At 35.5% G+C, this 16,844-nt stretch overlaps 3 protein-coding genes across 7 annotated transcripts; 2 read left to right on the top strand and 1 right to left on the bottom strand.

Annotated features, from left to right (window-relative positions):
• Positions 1-69: 69 nt before the first annotated feature.
• LOC115443214 (trypsin-7) lies at positions 70-3,807 on the bottom strand. Of its 2 annotated transcripts, none has more exons than XM_030168537.2 (8): positions 3,722-3,807; positions 3,417-3,558; positions 3,120-3,197; positions 2,473-2,617; positions 1,182-1,295; positions 858-1,019; positions 429-554; positions 70-201 (listed from the first exon to the last, which is right to left on the bottom strand). In XM_030168537.2, the coding sequence occupies exons 1-8, from the start codon at positions 3,777-3,779 to the stop codon at positions 100-102; spliced, it is 927 nt and encodes a 308-aa protein (XP_030024397.2). In that variant the 5' UTR covers positions 3,780-3,807; the 3' UTR covers positions 70-99. The 2 variants fall into 2 exon arrangements, with proteins under 2 accessions (XP_030024397.2, XP_030024398.2); XM_030168538.2 differs by having other exon boundaries at positions 1,185-1,295.
• LOC115443213 (hypodermin-A) lies at positions 3,553-6,651 on the top strand. 4 transcript variants are annotated; one of them, XM_037442707.1, is made up of 6 exons: positions 3,553-4,145; positions 4,582-4,694; positions 4,778-4,967; positions 5,075-5,330; positions 5,826-6,008; positions 6,383-6,651. In XM_037442707.1, the coding sequence occupies exons 3-6, from the start codon at positions 4,789-4,791 to the stop codon at positions 6,542-6,544; spliced, it is 780 nt and encodes a 259-aa protein (XP_037298604.1). In that variant the 5' UTR covers positions 3,553-4,145; positions 4,582-4,694; positions 4,778-4,788; the 3' UTR covers positions 6,545-6,651. The 4 variants fall into 4 exon arrangements, with proteins under 4 accessions (XP_037298604.1, XP_037298608.1, XP_030024396.2 ...); XM_037442711.1 differs by having other exon boundaries at positions 4,557-4,694; XM_030168536.2 differs by having other exon boundaries at positions 3,553-4,694; positions 4,778-4,954.
• Positions 6,652-9,894: 3,243 nt separating this feature from the next.
• LOC115443217 (facilitated trehalose transporter Tret1) lies at positions 9,895-15,138 on the top strand. The gene is made up of 7 exons (XM_030168541.2): positions 9,895-10,113; positions 10,199-10,428; positions 11,923-12,246; positions 12,698-12,830; positions 13,581-13,798; positions 14,202-14,387; positions 14,655-15,138. The coding sequence occupies exons 1-7, from the start codon at positions 10,041-10,043 to the stop codon at positions 14,874-14,876; spliced, it is 1,386 nt and encodes a 461-aa protein (XP_030024401.2). The 5' UTR covers positions 9,895-10,040; the 3' UTR covers positions 14,877-15,138.
• Positions 15,139-16,844: the final 1,706 nt, after the last annotated feature.

The raw sequence follows: 16,844 nt of genomic DNA, 5'->3' as shown, positions 1-16,844 counted from the left end.
TGGTACATACATTATCACCTACTCAAAAAATCTTCACATTCATACTAAAAATAATTATTAAAATACTCGTAACAATCAAATAATTTATTTCATAACATTTTATATATCGAGCGGGATGGCATTTTCACCACTCTCTGCGCTTTCCGTGTGCTCTGATATTTCGCCAAGAACTTTATCAATCCACAGACGGCTATAAGACACCTGAAAGGAAATTATTTTTATAATGGAATGTACCTAAGTAGCTCTGATCATTGCAGGACAGACAATAGAACACATGTTTTCGGCTCAACCTATAAATTCGTCGGCCCATTGAGAAAAAATAACCCACGTCCTTGGTTTAAGAAAGCAGAGACTAAGGAAATTTATAGTAGTAAAATCTAACAATTTCAGCTGGTATAAGTAACTAAAAATTAACTCTCTACTCATACCTTCGCAAATATCCCAGGTTTAGACTTGTAGGCACATTCTTCAGTGCCTGAGAACAGTGCTATGCCGTACAACGTCCCCGCGCGGTTCATGCCGCTGAAGTGAACCGCTGGGTCGCCTGTGTCGCCCTGGTACACACAGAGTACAATTCAAACTTTATTGACGTCATCCTGGTTCTTTTATGATACTTATATTTATAGCTGGGTGTTACGCTGCCAGTACTGCCCGTCAACGTTTCGCCTTGTTGTTTATAAACTTCATATCACGTGACAGCCATAATCAACGTAAAATAGTCGGCCACGGCCCACGACACTAGTATGAATTATTCGCGAGTAGAGGACGGAGCAGTTTGGCATGTCATTTAAAAACATTATAAATGACTTCGTCCGCAATCGGTATGTCAGGTTCTGAAATAAAAGCTGCCAACTAACCGCACATAAGGCGATTCCTTTGATAACACTCTGCAGGCACATATTGTCGTGTTGGAGATGGTAATCGTTGCCGTAGACCAGCCTGCATTCTGCGCGAGGAATTTCACGCACAATCATTCGTCGGAGCTCTTGGTTTTCGCCCTCGCGAATTTGTCCTGTCACCTGGAGGAGAAACTGAGAGTCAGTAGTTGAAGCACTAGAATTATTTGACATTTAAGATGAGTTAATAATTTTCTTATTTGTAACTAACCAAGCGAAATTAATTTCTATATGTTTTTTTTTTCATAAAGTAATGATGTGCTTTACAAACTTCTACGACATTACCACAGATCCGTATCCAGTGACCACCGTCTCTCCAAAGAGTGGAGGTAGGTCAGCGTCAGCCACCGCCAACGCCACGGGCTGCATGCGGCTCGTAGGAGTAATCGGCAAATTCACCTAGACCACCAGGAAAGCATTAAATTAAGAAGATGTGGTCCATTTTAATTGTAACTAAACAAGTAAAGAATTTAAATTCACGGGGAGTTAGGGATAAGTTTTGGGAGTTTAAATAAAAAAGTAAAAATAATTAATAATCATGGATATTTCGGCCTTTAAAATTTAATATGACGAAATTTTAAAGGCAGAAATATCCATGATTATTAATTATTTTTACATTTTTCTTCAACTGCGAGAACTAATCACTAACTAGACGTGAATTTAAATTCTTTACTTGCCAATACTTGTTTAGTTACCCAGATTAAAGCCGAAACAAAATGTATGAAAATGGACCTTGAGCTACCACCTTAATATTGGAGAAGAACTAGTGAGGATACTGTGAGATAGACAGAAAATGTCGATTTAGCTATTTCATCTGATTTATTCGATGGTTATAAAAGACACTGACGTCACAACACCATGTATTGGGGCTTACAGGAATTTAATATCCACCTGTAAATACTAGGAGAACAAAATACATCAGGAGATCTATTTCAGTGAAAAGGGAAAGGGTTCCGCGAACAATATACAAGACCTACGAGATGGCATTAGATTTTACAACGGAGAATGGCGCGGTAGATTTTCATGTTCCAAAATGGAATTGAAAACGTACTTATACGCTTATATTATATCTCGATAGATATAATATAGTAATACGTTATCCATTCTACATTACGTTTTTAAAACTATATCGAGTTATTTTTAAAAACTCAATGAATCCAAAACAATTCTTCATCTCATAAGCATTATCTCCTTATAATAATTATTTCTAATAACATTATTAATATGTATAAGAATAATATTGGGTGTAGAACCAAATCACATTTGTGCAGTTTTACTTACGTAAGTTACTTACGGTTAAATCACGAAGGTAAACTTCTCAAATTAGTTGCTTTAACAAACGTACTTATTTGACTTACGTATTCTGTAACCAGCTATCGAAGTTTTAATTCGTAAATTATTCGATAATAACTTACGTGAGTAAAACTTACAAAATGAAAACACATTTTGATAGCCCAGTATTAAGTAGTATACGTATTCTGTAACCAACTGACCAAGTTTAAATTCGTAAATTATTCATTATTAACTTACGAGAGTAAAACTTACGAAATGAAAACTCCTTTCATAGCCTACTTACTTTCACCATTGCAAGGTTGTGTTCCGGATAGTATTGGTCCATCTTGTAGTTGGGGTGCCGCCGGATGTCCATTACAGATAGAATCCTACCGCCAAAGTCCCGGAACACAGACCCAATGCGTATGGACACTTCTTCCTTTGTCACGCTACAAATTTAGAATAAATAGGACATATGTATGCAAGTTTTGTTGGATAGTTACTATCACAATATCTTTTACTATAATACACTGATGTGTTACGATTTAAAGGACTTTTTATTCCTTTTTTTTTCATTGCCTTAGTAAGCAAACGAGCAAACGGTCCGCCTAATGGTAAGCAGCATTCGCTGCCATGGATTTTGCAATGCCAAAGGCATAGTCAAACTGTTGCTTACCGGGAGATGCGCGGCAGGAAGGAATGATGAAAAGTTGAAAACACATCGTACTACTACGGATAGGATCCAGGTAGTATGGATGAACTCCACTGCAGTGGCGAGTGATTCGGTGGAAAAATGTTGCGACAGGCACCATATTAAACAGTCCTTCAAACACTTTCCATGGAAGAGTCGGTAAAATACACAGAGAGATAACTAGTAAATTAATGAGACCTAAACTTAATATTTGTTTAACTATACTTACTAAAAATTGGATGAAGTTTATCAATACTTACTAATCAAAGCACTGCGCTGCTGTTAATACCCAATATTTGCCAATAATAGCGCCGCCACACCAATGTTTTCCGTGCAATCTGCAAACAGATATAAAGAGATAAACCCTGACATATTCGTCTACAGCAATCAGGTTTCATCTGTGTACCTTCTTATAAAAAAGCAACGTAAAGTAGTATTTGAATCGATCAAGATCACGGTGATGTACAATTTTACACAGAATTATCCCCGGAAAATCAAACCAGACTAGCCGAAATAGATAATTATATCAGGAAACAATGGAAATTATGATATATCACCTAACAGAAACCGTGTAGGGGTAGTCTTCCAAGCAAACCAGGCCAGTCTCTGTGGTTAATCGCTTCCTCCGTATGTGCGTAAGATCCTCTTCCATTTTAGGAGGGAACTCGCACTCCAACTCCGCTTTCGTGGTTGTAGATGCTGAGGGTCATTTTATAGATATTTTTGACACAATCAATGTAAATCAATTAATAATTTGATCTTTATAAATGACTTAGAACGAAGCAAATGTCAAAATATTCTTTATTTAAACATGCAATCATGTTATATTACGTGGTTGTTGGAAATTAATAATATATCTCACCGCTTTCAACAAATCTATGACTAAAATTAACAACAAATAAAACTAAAAAACACTTCATTTTATACAGTTTCCAATGTTCTTTCACTTGCTCCACTTATTTCGAATTCGTGATTGTGTTATCGACATATTCTGTTATTCACATTGTTTCTATTGCTTTCAAATCGTTTTGAGATGTAAAGTAGTTTCCTTTGCCGCTAGTTTAGGAAACTAAATATTTATGGAAAACAATTTCCAAGCTATTGTTCGAAATGGTAAGTTATAAACATAATAGGGGTAACAGGAGAACTTAAACTAAACAATTAAAGTGACTTTAAAGGCTACGTAACAATGTAAATGTTTTATTGACGTAGTAAAATTTACCGATTATATGAAATAAGTAAGATTATATAAAAAGAAATTAATCTCAATGAAGCCCCTGTTTAAGGTGACAGTCTATTCAATAGAATATTCTTATTAAAATTAGATAACATATTTTTTTCCTGCATTTCCTGCAAAAAATAATATAGAATAACGTGTTCCTAGATTCATCTGTTGTTATCGTCCACATTAACCATGCTAACATTAACATCTTTATTTTTTAAATCGCTTATCTTTCTATTGTTCTCCAAATTACTTTTTTTTAACGTCGGGATAGGCTGAGTTTTTTTATTTATTTTCTTCAGTATTTATACATCTCCTTCGACACGATGTGCGTTTAGTTGGAAATAAAGCCAACACAATGTTCTCATTGTTATGATAACCTAGTATATTTTATATATTTATTTACCTCTAAATTTGTTAGCAATGTATCGCTTATTATTAGTATTTGTTGTAATTAATTTAATTTCATGTCAAGATTATAGTGCAATAGATTATTACAGTGTAGAAAGCTATGAAGGTGATATATTTAATGAAGTTTTTAATTCGAGCACGAAAGAAAAACCTAAGAGAATTAAATTGATCAAAAATGTGACTTCTAAAGAACTTAAAGATCGTAAGTTTTCGCAATTCAAATGTAATATTTTAAAACTACATAACTAATTAATTGAAATTAAATTATAATTATATCTTGGGCAGTTGAAAACAAAATGGCTCCGACGCGCTGCAATCACCAGGTTTTCACGATATCCGAAGAAAGTGACGAAGACAAAAACCTATTGATCGGTTACCCATTCTCTGTATCCATACAAAGAAAGGGTGCTCACTATGCCACAGGCGCATTAGTTAACAAGAGATGGATACTGAGCTCCGCTAGTGAGTTTTATAAGTAAGCCAATTTGTCCAAGATTGTATGTTCATCTCTTTCTGACGTACTCATTTGCCCCTTGTCTTCGTTATGTCCTTTTCATCGTACAAATAGTTTTTTTTTTTCAGTGTAAGAGAAACGATCAAATTGTTCCGAGTGCGACTAGGGTCGGTGGACTGCAAAAGAGGTGGTTCTTTAAAACCGATCAAACATTTCGAAATACACCCGTCGTACGTGTACCGAAAGCCGAGTTTCGACTTGTGTTTGTTGCGCATGGCGGCGCTAGTACACTATTCACAAGTCGTACAGCCGATAAAACTTTCTAAAGTTACGGCCAAAGTCATCAGTGCCAAGTTCATGACAACTTATTGGCCGAGGATAGTGGTAAGTTAATTGTAGGCCAATATATTTTTAATCATATCCACTCGTTGATATAATAAATACGATTTACAAAAATATCATAAAGTGCACGAAGCCGAATTAAAACTTACGCGGGTAAATGCCATTCAAAGTGAATTAATTATTTAAAACTTACGCAATAATCTTCTAACAAAATATATTTTAAATTTAGAATTTATTTGTGTTCTGTGTAATAATTTCAGATTTATTTTGATTCCGTAAGTTTAGTCATCCCTTTGCTATAGGACTTTTGCTCTACCCATGTGCTTTTTGAAGTTTAATTATCTCCAAAGAGGATGAATTTCTAAAAATCCTTTACTAATAACCGCCTCCATACATATCTACGTTACATTAAAGACTCGTGTGCACAATTTTTTGAAGCTTGCTTATTACTTTTGTGTTTCCTGCCAGATAGTACTCAGTGTTAAAATAATATTTAATAAAAGATCCCTTTCACTATTGTAATTCTATTAATTATAGATCAAAGGCAAAGTCCTACCAAAATATGCAAAGGAACGTTTGAAACAAAGCAGTATGAGAGTGTCCACTCAAAAAATGATACCATGGGACGAATGCTCGGTCATGGTGGCGGCCGCGAACGAAACTTTGGACGAATCTAGTTTGTGTTTGAAGTCTATCGCTCGACACCACAGCGCGTGTATGGTAACTCTACTTTGTTATGACACCCTGGTATCTTTGCTACACATTTGGAATCTTCTTCTTTTCCGATTTGCTGTTTTTTTCCTTATAGAGAGGGGATTGATTGTGCTGTTGTTTTATTTTATGTAATATTGTTAAGAAGTCTGTAGTTAATTTTAAGTTGTTCTTTGAAACTAGTTAGACAAGTTTATAAAGAGAATTTTTACCTATTATAAAAAAATAAATAGAAATACTTATTAAAGAAATGAGTTATGTTACCAAACTTTTACTTGAATAATATGATAATTTTACTTTTAATAATTTTCTTCTTGGAATAGAGTTTTAAGAAGACCCGTTACATTATATTTAATTGACAATTTGTCCTTTGACCTTTCTAGCCCGACGTAGGTGCTCCAGTTATCGCTAACGACGGATTATGGGGTGTCACTTCGGGATGGACGGCTGCTAACTGTACAGCGTCCTTAAGCCCAACGATATTCACGAGAATCTCCTCTGCAGCAGTGCGCTCCTGGTTGGACGCGCATTCGGCTGACGTTTAGGACGCTAACGACCATGACGTAATAGAACATACACACCTACCAGTTTATAATAGCCTGGTATAATTTATAGCTGACGGTTTATTGTTAAATAAATTAGAAACAATTAAATGTTATTTTTTTTATTTAACAAATAATAACATAATAATTGTGTTGTCATTGTTCTGAAGTTTTACATTACCAAAAAGAAGTTATGTTTATTATGATTTTGTAACAGATGGCGCTATTTTAAAATTATAAATCCCTACTCCTTAGAACTATAAATTATGTTCGTTTGACCTTTTAATAACACCTCACCATAGTCAGATAAACATGATATGTGCCATAGAGGTAGTTTATAGATCAGGGAAAAGGATAAGAATAAAAACTTCCACGCTGGTAAATACGAACTCCAAAAAAAATGCATAGTCTTTTTGATAACCTATATATTCCCGAAGTTAATTTCTGTTATTATTGGTATCTCAAAATGTTTTATAATAATACCTAATATATGAGAACATAATGTTATATCAACATCACGTTACCTCTAAAAAGGTTACAAAGTCAATGACCTGGAAAATAAATATTTTTATCATATTGTGCGCTGTGACATAATTCTTTGTACAGTCATAATAAGTATTAGTTATTTATGACTCCAATAAATCCTTTACAGATAGGATTTATCAAGATATTTTAACATTTGTTATCTATGTATTTTTATTAGTCTCCGTATCTATAACAGATTGAATTTTAGACAAAGCACAACTCCGTGAATTCGGGGATATTTTTGTTCACAGCTGCTCGCCCATTGCATAGTATAGATGAGGACTAATAAAGACAACCCATAAAAAGATTTAAGTCTATGTAGGCTATGAAGTCTATCCCTAGCCTCATAATAAACCTTTTCTAATATTAGAACATAATTGATGCCCAGTATAAGACTGCCTCGGTGATGTAGTTGTACTGCATGCGTGGTACAACAGCGCTTTGAGGTCCTGGGTTCGAATCCCGGGTCGGGCAAAGTGATATTTGAGATTTTCTGCTCAGTATCTGCCCGGAGTCTGGAATTTGTGCCCGAAATGGCGATAGGCTCGCCCCCTATCACATAGGACAGATCATACTTGGCGAAAAGTAGGTGCCCTGGTTGCGCCTCTGGATACCCCTTAGGGGATAAATGCGTGATGTAGTGTGTGTATAAGTGTATAAATACGTTATATTATATTAGAAAAAGTTTTATCTTTTGGTCAGAAATCGGTCATTAAACACATTATTTTATACGAGTATGACAAAGTGAGCCCTCTCTGCCTGATGGTAAGTAGAATGGCGTCCAATAGAATGACTGACGAGAGATGATTACCCCTCGACAGTCGACACAATTATGCCGGTCTGTTAGAACCGGATATATACAGGCTGATCCCAAAACACGGCACACTTACGTGGACCACTATGAGTTTTAACACCCTGTATACGGTGGTAGCTATCCGGGCGGATATAAATATATCCTACCACCAGCAAAAAAATTATTAGCTCTACACTATTATAATTCGAACGTCATACAAAATGACCTCTGTGCTGTTATCATATTTCAATGACAACTGATAACCTGGGTCGTGTCGTACCTAACTCATACTGTTAGCATAATAATAATATCAGCCCTGTATTATATACTGTCCCACTGTTGGTCACGGGTCTCCTCTACTACTGAGAGGGATTAGGCCTTAGTCCACCACGCTGGCCTAGTGCGGATTGGTAGACTTCACACTCCCTCGAAAATTCCTAATAGAGAATTTCTTAGGTATGCAGGTTTCCTCACGATGTTTTCCTTCACCGTTAAAGCAAGCGATAATTCACAAAGAATACACACATATTTTTTTAGAAAAGACAGAGGTGTGTGCCCTTGGGACTTGACTGTTAACATAAATATTCAGAAATTATATTCAATACACGTAGAAATTAACTATGAAACACATTTATTGTTACAGAACTATATCATGTATTAGCTTTTGCTCGCGGCTTCGCCCGCGTGAAGGAGTTTTCCGGATTTTTTTCCGACTTACTTGATATGTATCGATATATTTATAATGATAACACAAAATCATTATATATTGTAGCGTATGTGTTATTCTGACGTATAACCAATATTACTGTAAAGTTTCATCGAAATTCTATAAATTTACTTCTTATTTATTTCGAAATAAATTTAAATCCGTTCAGTATTTTTTTTAACAAACATACATCCATCCTTACAAACTTTCGCATTCATTAAATTACTAGGATTAGTAGGATTTGGATTTTAGAAGTAAACATCCAACATGGCAGATTTCAAGACTGACCTGTTCACAGCCTTATGCATCTAAAAACTTCTTTCGACCTATATCAGGCCGTCTGCAACTCCACTATAAAAAACATAGGTATTATTGTTATTTTTTTTTTGTTACTGTAACTGTTTTGTTATCGCAACGGAGACGCAACAAACAAACAAAAAATCAAACAGATACAATGTAAATGTTTTTGGTATTAACTTGTCATGTTGTTTTAATTCCAACTATATTTGGTGTTAGCAGGGTTGAATGTAAGATGTTCACTCATTTATGAGTTACATATATGGAACTACTTTTTATTTCCACCTGCGCCTGCGCATAAGTCATTCCAAACGGACTTATTGTACATTTATTCAGGACTTGTTTAAACATCATTAGTGGTTTTTGTGTTGTATTTCTAACAAACATTTAAATAATCATAACACATTTCCTGCAGAGTAGGTTAAGGCCTCTCATCGAGCAAAGGGCCTTGAGCAATTCGTTCCATATTTGGCGGCGCGTGAGTTACGGGCGGCAATATGTAAAGATAAATAATAATTTCTATAAAAAAATTAAGTCTTTTTAAAAATTTAAATCTACCAAAATATTCCTTATTAAATTATTTATTTAATACTATTGGATGAAAAAAAATAAGGTATTATTAAGGAGATGCACGAAATCAACAATTTAAGTGACGTTTTTATTATGAAATTATTAAACAATATCAGCATAAAAAAAATTAAACAACTAAAGTTAAAATTGTATATTGATGAAATAATCTGTTGGGGATAGGGCTCTTATGTGCTGAGGTCATCCTTTTTGTAGCATGGTTGAAATTTGTGGCAAATTGGCGTGAGGTAAAGGCAAGTAAAGCAAAAAAAATAATAGATATTCATCTGAGAATGTAATGTAAATTTACAGAGGAATTTAAATATTTTATATTATTAATTAAGACATTTACAAAATAATAATGCTTGATTTATTCTTATACATTTTATTTTGGACTTAAAACTAAGGATCACGGTAAAAAGTATTATACTTGTGGCAGCCCTAATAACAAACCAAATGATAACAAAAGTTAACCATGTTAACAATAGGCACAACTGACAACACTAAAATTAGTTTATTATTAATATATAAATGATATCTGGAAACAGTTCATAGTTTATTGTTGAAATTACGCGTCGGGTAAAAACAAAAGTGATTTATACCGAAATAAAATGGTGAAAAAAAGTGAATCTACTAAAAGAAAACGCGGTCACACTTATGTGCAATGGATGGTAGCCATATTAGGTAAAAATATTGCTAAATTAATTTAAATAAATAAAACAAAACACGGACATACTGGGATAGCATAAACAACAAGAGTTATTTCTAGCCAACACCACACTGCTGACGTACGGGTTGCAGGCCGGTTGGATATCGCCGATGACCAAAGTCCTCAAGTCCGCGTTATCACCGACCAATGTGCCGTTATTGGACGACGAAATATCGATGATAGCGAGCATGATGTGCCTGTCGGCTATATTCGGCGCGTTCGGCTACGCGTACATAGCTGACGCCTACGGAAGGCGGGTGGGCGTGATATCCATTGCTTTATTGCAAGCGGTAAGCTCCCTGTATTTATGTCACCCTGGTATTTGTCTGTTAAATGTGACATTCATTTGTCGACAATGTCGGCTTTCACAATAATAGTTGACATCGATCGGATTTATGCTGCTTACAATAATGTATTTATTTCATATTGTATAAAAATATCTGACAATAATTTAATATATAATGTTGACATTAAACAATAAAGTTGACCAATTATCTATACTTATTTGTTATCAAATAAGATTTTTATAGAAAAACTAGGCGTCGCGTCGCGTCGCTCGCGTCTTCGCCCGTTTTATAGTCTGTCTTGCTACAAAAATTCCTAAATCACTATAGCGATCCATAGCGCCATCTATTATACAACGCCAGCGCCATTTATTAAAAACAGGTTAAAAATACATTAAATTCCCACGGGAGCAAATTACCAGTATAAAAAGAACTCTATATATTAATCCAGGATGTTATGTTCTATCCATATGCCTTTCTTCCAAATTTGTTCAGCGGTTACTACATTTAATTCTAACAAAAAACTCGAACATTCAAATATTTTCTTTATTTATTATGTGTGGTGTTCCATAACAACTATGTCATTGACTAAACTTAGTGAATAAAAAAATAACAAATTTTGGTAAAAGACAACGAAACCTTTGAAATAAATATAAGACAATTTAAGTAATATTTTCAGTTGAACACCAATAAAAATTAAAGCGGAATATAACATTTAATATCGTAGTTTTCAATGTTTATCAGCGGCAACTAGACAAAACATAATACAGTATACATTTTGCCGTTTCACTATTACAAGGTCCTATGTTAATTTTTACTTATGTTGCAAAATAGATAAAAAGAAATTCACGTTAGTAAAAATTTGCAAAAATTTGATATAAAAAATGTATGTCAGTAAAAATTTTAAAAGGACAATTTACAATTCCTCCTTTATTTATCTTTCGGGATAATATATATTTTTTTTTATTGCTTTGAATGCAGCTTGCCGTTCGCCTGGTGGTTAGCGATACGACCGCTCATAATCAGTAGAAACACCATCTAACACCTTGAATTACAAAGCATTGTTTGGTATTCAACTCCGCACGCCATTCTGAGACATGAGATATTAAGTCTCATTATGTCCAGTAGTTACACAGCTACAATGTTCTTCAAACCGGAACACAACACATTGCTGCTTGGCGGCAGAAATAGACATTGCGATGGTACTTACCGAGACGGACTCTCACATATGAGAGATCTACCACCAGTGAACTTTTCAATGAAAAAGAATTAGATCATGTGTTATTATGTATAATTGAACTTGTACATCAAATATAACATTGAACCTTGTAATAACAAGCTATCGATTTTTAGTAAGATCCTATAAAACTTTAGTATTATTAATAGAGCGTGTGCTGTGACGCTAAAAATATGAAGAAAAGAAATAATAATTAACATTAATTGATTTTTATTTGTCATAACACAGCTACGAAATAACCGCAACTATTTTTCCTTTTTCAGATAAGTTGGATCATAAAAATGTGCTTTCCATCCAAAACTGGCTTGCTAATAGCCAGGATAGTCTGTGGGTTGCCTGCAGGGGGATGTTTTAATATCATACCGATGTACGTGAAAGAGATCAGCCAGGATGACATGCGCGGAATTCTCGGCTCTCTCCTAATACTCATGCAGAATGTGGGAGTATTAACTATGTATGCTATAGGGTCGTATTTGGAATATCAGACTGTGTTGCGGATAGCGTTGATAGTTCCTATAGTCACAATTGTATTTATGCTAAAGGCTCCTGAATCTCCTGCGTTCCTGGTGAAAAAGGGGATGTATGAGGTAAGAAAATTTGTACTGCTTCTCTATATAAAATTAATTAAATATTGTGTTTAAAATAACTAATATTTATTGTTTGCTAATTTTGGAGTACCAAACTATACTTTGTAATTCAAGGTGTTGGATAGTGTTTCTACTGTTTATGGGCGGTCGTATCGCTCACCATCAGGTGAACGGCAAGCTCGTCCGACAAGACGAGCTTGCTGTTATAAAAAAATGCTATCTTTCACAGTATTTTTTGCTAACACGAAGAATTCTTTTATAAAATAGGGTGTTCAGGTTACGTACCAAATCTATGAAGTTTCCTTTTAAATCAGTAGATACGGGTACTACTTTGCAGAATTCACCAGGAATTCATTAGTAAGGTTAAAATTTATTAAATTGATTACTTTTATTCACTTTCTAATTATTTATTAATCAGCTTCAATAGTATAAGAATACTGTTTCTTTTTAGGAAGCCATCTCAACAGTAGCACTCCTCAGAGGTCTCGATATGTGCGACAAAGAGGTACAGAACGAGATAATTTCAATGCGCAATGAGGAAGCTTCTTGCCAGTCTTTGCCCAGTGTATCTTACTTGAGTATACGTAAGTATTTAATAACAGTAAAATGAACTGTGTGATTGGATCAATTGTTGTCCCTATTTACTAATTTAACTAAATCATGGGCACCGCGTGGGGTGGACCCATATCTCAGCGTCAACGGCGGCATAAGGTCTACCACACTGCTGTTCATCCCGGGGGTCACCGCAATGCGCGAATTATGCACAACGTATACTAAGGGCGGACGGTCCGCTGCCGCCCGCCGACGACCACCCGATGGCCCCTATTCTTCTTCTTCTTCAGCCTTCATCTACCCAATGCTGAGTAAAGGCCTCTTCCATATTTCGCCAACTAGCGCGGTCCCTATTAGTTACCTTTTATGACAGGCAGGGGGTCTCGTGGTGGAATTCTCCAAACACCCCTAATCCACAGGGCGGTACCACGCTGTCCCTACCCTCCCAACTACACCACTGGGTGGTTTCTACCGTGTTGAATACATAACAGTGTAAGATTAATAGGTAGTATTGTGTACGCTATGATTCTACGCCTGTAGAATCATAGCGCGCTGCATCATTCTACGCTGGTCTCGGATTCTATCCCTAGGTCGGACGGTGATATTGGGTTTATTTACTCAGTATCAGCCTGGAGTCTGGTAATGTCTCTGTTAAATACTGCAATAGCTTCGCCCCCTTTAACAGGGAACGTATATAGCTGGCGAAATGTCGGTGTTATCCCTCTTCCTAAACTTGAAAGGGATATGGCGTAATGGTATGGTAAAAACTCATATCTTTTCAGTAAGAAATAAAGCCTGGCGCCGCGGATTCGTCCTCAGCCTGGTCATAATGTCCATATCTGCGTGCAACGGTAACTTCGCTATAGTAACCCATGCGGCCGCCATCTTGTCCACATCGGGCGTTGGCGTCAGCCCAGAGTTGCAGACGCTGAGCTTCCCAGCGGTTCTGCTGCTCGGGTCCTTTCTGTCAATGGCGTGTGTTGAGAGAGTAGGCAGGAAGGTAGGAAATATTGAATAAAATATTTTAATATGTATTTCAAAGCCGGTAGAATCAATCATGTGATGTCATGTCATCTTGGATTTGTAGAGCATTATGATTCATCCATATCGATGATAATTTTATTGTAGCTGCTGATGGGCACCGGTGATAATTTACCATCAAGTGATCATCATTTACAATCATGCTCGTAGGCCCATTATAGAAGAATTAATTGTTTCTATCTATACTGCATAAAACATATTCTGTAACTAAAAACTTTGTCAGATTCGACGATTTAAAAGTGGAATCTTAATTTTATAGTGCACTACAATTTTATATCAAATTATGTTTCTTTTTATGTAAATAATGATTATTTTTATGTTAAATACTTTTGTTTTTAGCGTCTCCCGTTTATTTTTCTCAGGTCATTTTATCAACAGCATTCTCAGTAGCGGCTGTGTCCTTGGTGACCGTGGCTTCCTGTCTCCTTCTGGAGGGTGTGGTACCAGTCTGGCTACCGATCCTGGCTATAATACTGTCACTATGCGCGTACGCAGCTGGAGTGTCTCCCATACCGTATATAATTATAACAGAGATGTTCAACTTCCAGGTGTGTTGGAAAAGGATTTTACATTTAGGCTCACCAAAATAATAAAAAAATTACTTAAGTGGTGCCAAGTTTATGGCTTTAGTTTTTCCTGTGCCAAAACTTTTAAATATCTGATATTTTCATTGTACAGTATATGTACTTTGATGCATCTGTTTTGAACTAACTCATAACACTTTAAGTTGATTGCCTTCTCCATGGGAGATCTCTTTTAAATTTGTACAGTATTTTTATCTTAATGATAATAAACAATATTGGTTTGTACTTCAGATTCGCGCCAAAGTGCTTGGCTTCGTGGTGACATACTCATGGTTCATGTCATTCGTCCAATTGGCTGCGTTCGCGCCGATGTCCGCCGCGCTTGGCACTCATTGGACATTCTACATTTTCGCGGGCATCAACCTTCTCGGCGCTGTTGTCAGCCTGGTATTCCTGCCCGAGACTAAAGGGAAAAGTATTGAAGATATCGATTTGATGCTGCGCAAAAAATAAAAAAAATACACAGAATAACTGGAGACGAGGTAGTGAGTGGGGAAGAGGAGCAAACTATAAGAGCATAAACATTAACGGTGTGAATTAAAAGTAACTCATAGATATTATAATTACACAAATAACCGTTAAAATATGTACTACTACTAGTTAGGTAAGCAATCTATCTATTAACGATAAAAGAATGTGTTGACGAGGAATTATTCATTAAATATGAACTGTTTAATAAAAACAAAAACAGGATTTGTTTTATAAAAAAAATAAATTATGATTACATATTTATTTATTATCTTTAGTTATTTATTTCCTATAAATAAAAAATGTGCATGCGCTAAAAAGCAAGCAACAAACAAAGCAAGCACGCCAACAACGAAATTCCGCCATTCGAGTTATGTCACTATTCTACGAAAAGGCGCTTCAACATACCAGGATTGCAGAACAGAAAAGGAGGATGGAAGGACAGTCAGACACGTAGTAGGTCCAGTATATTTGTATGGTGTAATTGATTTAATACTAGCTTTTGCTCGCGGCTCCGCCCGCGTTATAAAGTTTTTCAGGCTAAAGTTTTCCGTTATAAAAATAGTAGTTTCCCGGGAGCCTATGTTCTTCCCAGGGTCTCAAACTGTCTCCATACCAAATTTCATCTTAATACGTTAGGTAGTTTTTGAGTTTAACACGTTAAGGCAGACAGATGCAGCGGGGGACTTTGTTATATTATTTAGAACTTTTTAAGTGAAACAATCCCGTCATACATCATTGTTGCATAACTTTAACCGTTTACGCAGCGCAGGCAACGGAAGCTCTCAAAACTCATAATTTTCCCCGTTTTTGCAACATGTTTCATTACTGCTCCGCTCCTATTGGTTATAGCATGATGATATATAGCCTATAGCACTCCAGGAACAAAGGGCTATCCAACACAAAAAGATTTTTTCAGTTCAAACCGGTAGTTCCTGAGATTAGCCATTACTGCTCCGCTCCTATTGGTCATAGCGTGATGATATATAGCTTATAGCGGTACACAAATAAAGGGCTATCCAACACAAAACGAATTTTTCAGTTGAAACCGGTAGTTCCTGAGATTAGCCATTACTGCTCCGCTCCTATTGGTCATAGCGTGATGATATATAACTTTGAGCACTCCACAAACAAAGGACTATTCAACACAAAAATATTTTTTCAGTTCGAATCGGTAGTTTCTGAGATTAGCCATTACTGCTCCGCTCCTATTGAATATAGCGTGATGATATATAGCCTATAGCTCTCCACGAACAAAGGGCTATCCAACGCAAAAAGAATTTTTCAGTTTGGACCGGTAGTTCCTGAGATTAGCCATTACTGCCCCGCTCCTATTGGGTATAGCGTGATGATATATAGCCTATAGCACTCCACGAATAAAGGGCTATCCAAAGCAAAAAGAATTTTTCAGTTTGGACCGGTAGTTCCTGAGATTAGCCATTACTGCCCCGCTCCTATTGGGTATAGCGTGATGATATATAGCCTATAGCACTCCACGAACAAAGGGCTATCCAACGCAAAAAGAATTTTTCAGTTTGGACCGGTAGTTCCTGAGATTAGCGCGTTCAAACAAACAAACAAACAAACAAACAAACAAACAAACAAACAAACAAACTCTTCAGCTTTATATAATAGTATAGATTATAAGTGATAATGTTATTAGTTATTCTAGAAATAAGTTAATAGTCATGTTTTAATATGCCATTGACTAATTAATATACATATAAGTACCAGTTAGTGTATAATATATTCAATGTGTCATCGAAATCTTCACGAAATACCAAAATAATTTTTAAATTAATTTATTATTATTATTTTTTTTTAAGTAAATAGAAATAAACAAAGGAAAAGGACTATAACTTATATAATTAATTACTATCCTTTACTAATTTGTATTTTTATAGATTTAATATATATAGATTTTGTTTGTAGGCGGTATACAACGACTCATTT

The sequence above is a fragment of the Manduca sexta genome, chromosome 4 (assembly GCF_014839805.1).
Source record: "Manduca sexta isolate Smith_Timp_Sample1 chromosome 4, JHU_Msex_v1.0, whole genome shotgun sequence".
In the NCBI taxonomy this organism is placed as follows: domain Eukaryota; kingdom Metazoa; phylum Arthropoda; class Insecta; order Lepidoptera; family Sphingidae; genus Manduca; species Manduca sexta.
The sequence above is the reverse complement of the archived record's forward strand: the minus strand, read 5'-3'. Positions and strand labels throughout refer to the sequence as shown.